Consider the following 7,186-nt stretch of genomic DNA (forward strand, 5'->3'; position numbering starts at 1 on the left):
AGTGATATTCGGTAGTTTATGAGCTGATCAAATTGCAAGACGTTGGAAGACATGATAGAGAGGGCTAGGGAAAGGGAGATTGACTTGGAGATGGAGAACAATAGGAAGTTGTATTCAGTGTACAGTGTTGAGGGTTTGGACAAGAGGCCCAAGGTATCTGATTCTAGGCCAACAAGCTAGCATGGACATATCCGTTGTGGCAGGTGTGGCAAGGTGCACGAGGAGACATACAAAATGGGTGGTTCTGGCTACTTCAAGTGTGGCCAGACTGGTCATATCAGCAGGGATTGTAGTGTTGCCATCCCACCACTCTTGTATCTGATCTAATTTGCTTTTAGTGAAATCAGAGGAGCCACAAGAAGGCACATTGCCCGAGTTTAGATGCAGCAGGACCGGTGTCAACACCCGCCCCTGCGGCTTTGAGGATTACTGATAGCTATCAGGGATAGGCAGATGCGCCAGCAGTGAAGAGCAGGGATTTTCAACTGATGGCGGAGGAGACACGTGCATCTCCCGATGTTGTGATGGGTATGTATCTTCTCCTTATCTCTTTATTTATCTGAATTTTTTTTTATGTTTTTATGTTTTATTTTAGGATCATTCCTGGTGAACGATATCTCTGCTTTGGTATTATTTGATTCAGGGGCTAGCCGATCTTTCGTATCTCTTACACTTAGCAATAGATTTGTTTGAGCTCCAGGGGGTTGGATCATCCTCTTGATGTGGAGATTATTAATGAGAGGACAGTTAGGGCTGTGAGACTTCATAGGGATTGTACCCTCCATTTTTTTGGTAAGTGGTATCATGTTGATCTGGTTTCCATTCCTCTACATGAGCACAAGATCATCGTGGGTGTGGATTGGTTGAGCCCTAATGGGGAAGTGATCGACTGCGAGCAACAGTTTGTTCAAGTTCGTACCCCAAGTGGAGGAGAGCTGGTCATTCAGGGGGAGACTACAGCGTGGGCCGGTTATGTGTTTTGCAGTGAGGGCTAGGCGTTATGTCCATTAGGGATGATTAGGTTTTGTCGCCTATCTCATGGATACTCGAGATAAGGGTATGGAAGTTGTGGATGACGTGTCGATTGTGAGGGAGTACCCAAATGTGTTCTCAGAGGATTTTCCTAGATTACCTCTAGAGTGGAAGGTGGAGTTCAAGATTGATTTGATTCCGGCTGTGGCACCAATAGCCAAAGCACCGTATCGGTTAGCTCCTCCCGAGATTCAGGAGTTACCTACACAACTGTAGGAGCTGTTAGACAAGGGATTAATTAGACTGAGCAGTTCGCCATGGGGTGCCATAATTTTTTTGTAAGGAAGAAGGACGTGTCTCATCGTGTGTGTATTAACTACCGGGAGTTTAATAAGGTAACGGTGAAGAGCCGTTATCCACTTCCGAGGATTAAAGATCTTTTCAACCAGCTTCAGGGTGCATCTTGGTTCTCCAAAATTGATCTGCATTTGGGTTATCATCAGATGCGATTCAGGGATGAGGATGTGCATAAGACAACTTTTTCGACTCGATATGGCCATTATGAGTTCTTGTTGATGCCTTTCGGGCTCACCAATGCTCCACCTACGTTCATGGATCACATGAACCACGTGTGAAGACTGATGTTGGATGGATCTGTGATATTCTTTATTGATAATATCTTAGTCTATTCCAAGACTCAAGAGCAACACGAGGAGCACTTGAGGGATGTGCTTGAAACCTTGAGGAGTGAGAGACTTTTTGCAAAGTTCTCCAAGTGCGAGTTTTGGTTGTGCAAGGTGTAGTTTCTGGGGCACCTTGTCAATCAACAAAGGGTATTCTGGTCAATCCGGCCAAGGTTGAGGCTGTGATGCAGTGGGAGGTTCCGAGGTCTCCATCAAAGATTCAGAGTTTCCTTGGTATGACGGTTTACTATTGGAGATTCACCCATGATATCTCCAAGATATATGTTCTATTGACCTGACTAACCAAGAAGTCAGTGACATTTTATTGGTGGCCTGAGCAGCAGGCAGCTTTCGAGATTCTTAGACAATGATTGTGTCAGGCATCGATTTTGCCCTTGTCGGAGGGTGTTGATGATTTTGTGGTTTATTGTGATGCCTCAATCACGCGTTTAGGTGCATTTTTGATGTAGCGGGGTTGTGTGATCGTTTACGCTTCGAGGTAGTTGAAGCCTCGCGAGGCAAATTATCCTATGCATGATTTGGAGCTAGGGGTTGTGGTTTTCTCCCTTATGATTTGGCAGCATTACCTCTATGTGGTTCATTGCACTATTAACATGGACCAAAATATCCTATGGTATTTGATGGATCAACTGAATCTGAATATGAGGCAGCATCGTTGGTTAGATGTGCTGAAGGATTATCATTATGCGTTCCTTTATCACCCAGGGAAGGCCAACGTGCTGACCGATGCTCTCAGCCTCAAGGCGGTCGCAGATCCAATTCAAGGTATATGCTTGAGGATGACAGTGATTATTCCATTGTTGGAACAGATTCAGGAGGCACTGGTTGAAGCTATGAAAGAAGAGCATCGGAAGTGTGATCGAATAGTGGGTCAGGCGGTTTCCTTCGATTATGATAGCCACGGAGTGTTGAGTCTACATTGGAGTGTCTGGATTCCATATTGAGGCGAGGTGCACCAAGTTCTGATAGAGGAGGCTCACAAGTCGAGATTCTCCATTCATCTCACAGTGACGAAGAAGTATTGGGATCTTCACCCTGATTATTAGTGGCCCTGCATGAAGCGAGATATAACATTGTTTGTGGAGCGATGCTTGACTTGCAGGAAAGCCAAGGCCGAGCATCAGCGACCTCACTACAAGATGCATCCGTTGGATATTCTCGTATGGAAATGGAAAGACATCACCATGGATTTTATCACAAAACTTCACATGACCACACACGAAGTGGATTCTATTTGCGTCATCGTGGATTGATTGACCAAGAGCACGCATTTCATCCCGATCTGGGAGAGCATTTCTGTAGAGATTTTAGCCAATATTATGTATGGGAGATGGTGGCACGTCATGGGGTTCCAGTATCCATGGTTTCAGACTGGGATGTTCGTTTTACTTCCAGATTTTGGAAGCAGTTTCATGACGAGATAGGCACTCGTCTCCATTTTAGTACAACATTTCATCTGTAGACCGATGGGCAGAGAGAGTGGACTATCAAGACAGTTGAGGACATTCCGCGTGTGTGTATTGGACTTTGGTGGGAGTTGGGATATGTATCTTCCTTTGTCAGAATTCTCGTATAACGATAGTTATCACGCTAGCATTGATCGACCTCCTTTCGAGATGATCTGCGGGAGGAAATGCAAGACCCCGATTTGCTGGGGCATGTTAGAAATAAATCCAAGATGAAGAACGCACAATATCAAGAACAATCAAGAATCAATCACCATAATATGCAAATAATCTGTCAAAGGTCTTGTGTATATTGATTTTGATATGAAAGTACAAAGAAATCCTAATCATGAAAAAGCTTAAATCAAAAGCTAACCTAATGATTATTTATATGGAACATAAATATTTACCAAAAATATAAAATCCTAAAATGGATTCCCAAAATAGCCAATCATGCCAAATCAGTTTCAATATCTCAAATACTCAACAATCTCCCCTTAGATGTTGAAACTGATGAAGATCACAATTTTCGATCTTATTGGCATTTGTCCTCCTAAATTACGAGACTCATCAGTACACTGGGTCTTCAAAGCGAGAGAAATAAGTACTATCTTCCGAATACGAACTCCCCCCTTGAGTAATCATCACTCCCCCTTGAATCTTCAACAAATACCATGGAGAGAATCCGGAAAGTTAAAAAAAATCACCAACAATCTTCACTATCTCATAGAGTAAGTAGTATAACCTGCTCTGTCATAAGGAGTAAGTTTTCCAAAATAGATCTTCAAAACCCATCATATTTGATGAAATAAATCCTTTTAGACTATTCACAATTCTCAAAAATTAAAACCGGAAAAATAACAAAAATTATTTTGTATTTTTCGATTTTTAAAATTAGACAAAAAGAATAGAATAAGAGGCGATTATTTAGAAGGGATTAGAAAAGAATAAGACCAAATAAAAAGATTTGAAACAAAAATATTTTGGCAAGAAGGGTTAAAAATGGTGAAATCCCTAGATATTGAAAGGATTAAGAATATGGGGTTAAAAAGGTTAAGATTTGAACGAATGGGGACTATGAATTTAAACCTAACCTATCATCTTCATTGATCTGATGAACACTCATCTTTACTTAAAAAAGCCAAAATTGAGTTTCGATCACAACGTCATACAATTATGAGATGCATTTTCACATAGTTTCGATTTTGTAATGAAAGATGTGAAGTTCCCATTCGATTTATTTTGTGGATCCGATCAAGAACACGAATTTGATTAACCTGTAACACTTAATGCGAATTCATTACAAGTCAATTCGAAAGCAATTTTAATTCCGAACAATGAAGTGAGTTACGATTCCAAGTAGACAGAAACTACGAAAATGGGTCAATTCCAAGCGTTTCGATTACAGATGGTATGGATCCTTGATTTCATATACAAACAACAAATTCCGATGGTCTATGAACTTCCAAATGTGATCTCAATTTTTAGAATGACTGGAACGTCCGAGCCTAGAACTCTGAACGACTCTGAGTGCTCGGATCGATTCGGAGATGAATGGTAAATTCCGAAACCAGGTACTCTGAATTCAATTTTAAGACTAGAAATTCCGATTCCGAAAGCTTGATTTTTGGTTGCGATATATAGTTCCGATTTTAATTTTTGATATAATCGCAACTATGAACACCAATTTCAAAATATCCGTTAAAGATTCAATAAACTTGCAGTCTTTAACTAAATTCCGAATGTGACATGTTTTTGCCAATAAGTCTAAAAGTAACTCTTATTTGTTCAATAAATCTGAATATGACCCTCCTGTTATAGTACACTGACACCTTGCATCCCTTTTGCTAAAATGTGTTAGATGGCAGCCCTCTTTTTGCAGAAAAAGTCCTTTACAACACAGTTTTTCAACTTTTCACCATTTTGTCATTTCCAACCATTAAAAATCAATAAAATCTGATTACTTCATCAAGCTTTCACCCTTTTGACTGAATTTTCACCAGATTTCACCAAATTTTGTCCACTTTTTGATTTTTTAATAAAACCTTTAGGAAATCTTTGGTACCCATTTAAGATTCAAGATTTAAGTTGGTTTCTTGCACACCCATTTATTTGAGGAAAATCGATCATCTTCTAAAAATAATACTCGGTTTTTAGTTGGAAAACAAAATTTTCCATAAATCTCATTGACCCAACTAAAAACCTTTTTATCTTTTCTCTAACTTCTAACATCTTTATTTGAAGAAAAATGAGAAGTGAAGTTTGTTTGAAAATGTTTGACTTCAATTTTCTAAACATTTTCACAAGATCCAGGGACTTATATCTTGGGCATCCAAGCCTTCTTCATTTTACTCTTCTTCTTCTCCTTTTTCTTCTTTCTTTTCAGATATCTAGGCTTCAGAAATGAATTCAGATCTGAACAACCTCTTCGCCTTTCTGAATTTGAACAAATGAAGACTTTTGAACATAATCCTTAGGAGTTTGGTAAATATGAACATCTTGAATAATTGGCTTTCTGTAAGTAACCATTGCTTCAAAAACATCATCATAACAAGAAAAATCATATGTTTGGGTTCCAATAGAACAAAACTCTTTTACATTCACGATTTCAAAAGAATTGTTTTAAAATTTATCTTCAAAACAATCAGATGCAAATGATGATACTTCTGAAAAACTTAAAACTTTTGACTCCACCTCAACATGAACATCTGGATTCACTTTTTCTTAAGAAAGGTGAAGAACATTATGAACTTCATTAAGAACATTAAAACATCTTCCATTTTCTTTTCAGCCCTTTTCATCTCCAAAATTTGTTGTTTATTTTATCGATCTAAATGTCTATGGATAATACGAAATTATCGTACGATTATCTCACTCTTTTGTAATTCACAGTAATCAACACATGAGTATTCATATCTTTTCTTTTCAACAAAAATATTATAAAACTCAGTAACATCCGTCAACGGATACTGACCAAGAATATGAAACATAGTCACTTTGTTAACAACATAGATTGGTTTAGTGACCTTTAATCGAAGTTCTAAAATGGAGTGAAAGAATAAATAATCCATTGGATCTTCAACAAAAACTAAACGTGAAGAGAAAGAAAGTAAATCTGAAAAGAATTCTAGAGAGAGAAAACAAATCCAAGATGGTTTCTAGAGAGAGAAAATAGTTTTGAGATGATTTTTAGAGAGATAAAGTAGATCTTAACACAAATATGAGAATAAACATGAAATTATTCTTCTATTTCTCTTCCAAAACATGAATCAAGAACAAATTAAGTAAAATAATAGATGTGAGATAGGTTTCAATAAAACGAGATATGTTGATTTTTCTTTTCAAAAAACTTACAAAACTTGAAGAACAAGGTGAGATTCAGGAAAAAAATTCACCAAATCTGACCGTTTCTTGTAATAATCGTTGAGATCTACAAGAACCCTCTCTGATACAACTTGTTAGAAATAAATCGAAGATGAAGAATCCGGGATATCAAGAACAATCAAGAATCAATCACCATAATATCCAAGTAATTTGTGAAAGGTTTTGTGTATATTAATTTTGATATAAATGTACAAAGAAAACCCTAATGAGGAAAAAGCTTACATTAAAACCTAACCTAAGGATTATTTATAGGGAACATAAATATTTACCAAACATATAAAACCCTAAAAAGGCTTCATATCAAAACATGACAAATCAGTTTCAATATCGCAAATACTCAACAAGGCGAGGACGGTCAATGGGTCATGGGCAGTACTAAGGTGGTGCTCAAGACTGCTGAGCTGATTCAGTAGGTTCGGAGTAGGCTCCAGACAGTTTAGAGTTGGCAGAAAAGTTGTGCTTACAAGCACCGATCGGATTTAAAGTTTCAGGTGGGAGACATGGTTCTCCTGAAGGTGTCACGTTGGAAAGGTGTCATCCGGTTCAGAATGCGGGGCAAGTTGGGACCCATGTATATTGGTCCCTTCAGGGTTTTAGCTCATGTCAACCAAGTAGCTTATGGTATTGATTTTCCAGTTGCGCTCAGTCATATTCATAGCATCTTTCATGTCTATCAGGTGT

At 38.3% G+C, this 7,186-nt stretch overlaps 1 protein-coding gene across 1 annotated transcript; it reads left to right on the forward strand.

Moving 5' to 3' along the window:
* Positions 1 to 488: 488 nt before the first annotated feature.
* Positions 489 to 1,248, forward strand: LOC145016497 (uncharacterized). The gene is made up of 4 exons (XM_078974797.1): positions 489 to 528; positions 596 to 687; positions 798 to 938; positions 1,057 to 1,248. The coding sequence occupies exons 1-4, from the start codon at positions 489 to 491 to the stop codon at positions 1,246 to 1,248; spliced, it is 465 nt and encodes a 154-aa protein (XP_078830923.1).
* The last annotated feature ends 5,938 nt before the right edge of the window (positions 1,249 to 7,186 follow it).

The sequence above is a fragment of the Lactuca saligna genome, chromosome 9, assembly GCF_052625555.1.
Source record: "Lactuca saligna cultivar CGN05327 chromosome 9, ASM5262555v1, whole genome shotgun sequence".
Classification (NCBI taxonomy): domain Eukaryota; kingdom Viridiplantae; phylum Streptophyta; class Magnoliopsida; order Asterales; family Asteraceae; genus Lactuca; species Lactuca saligna.

Excerpts from the sequence above, each read along its gene's own strand:
- LOC145016497 (XM_078974797.1), top strand. The coding sequence starts at position 489 with ATGGCGGAGGAGACACGTGCATCTCCCGATGTTGTGATGG. Across the intron at positions 688-797 it reads TTACACTTAGCAATAGATTT|TGGTATCATGTTGATCTGGT; the intron begins GTTTGAGCTCCA and ends TTTTTTGGTAAG. Across the intron at positions 939-1,056 it reads CCCCAAGTGGAGGAGAGCTG|GGTATGGAAGTTGTGGATGA; the intron begins GTCATTCAGGGG and ends ACTCGAGATAAG.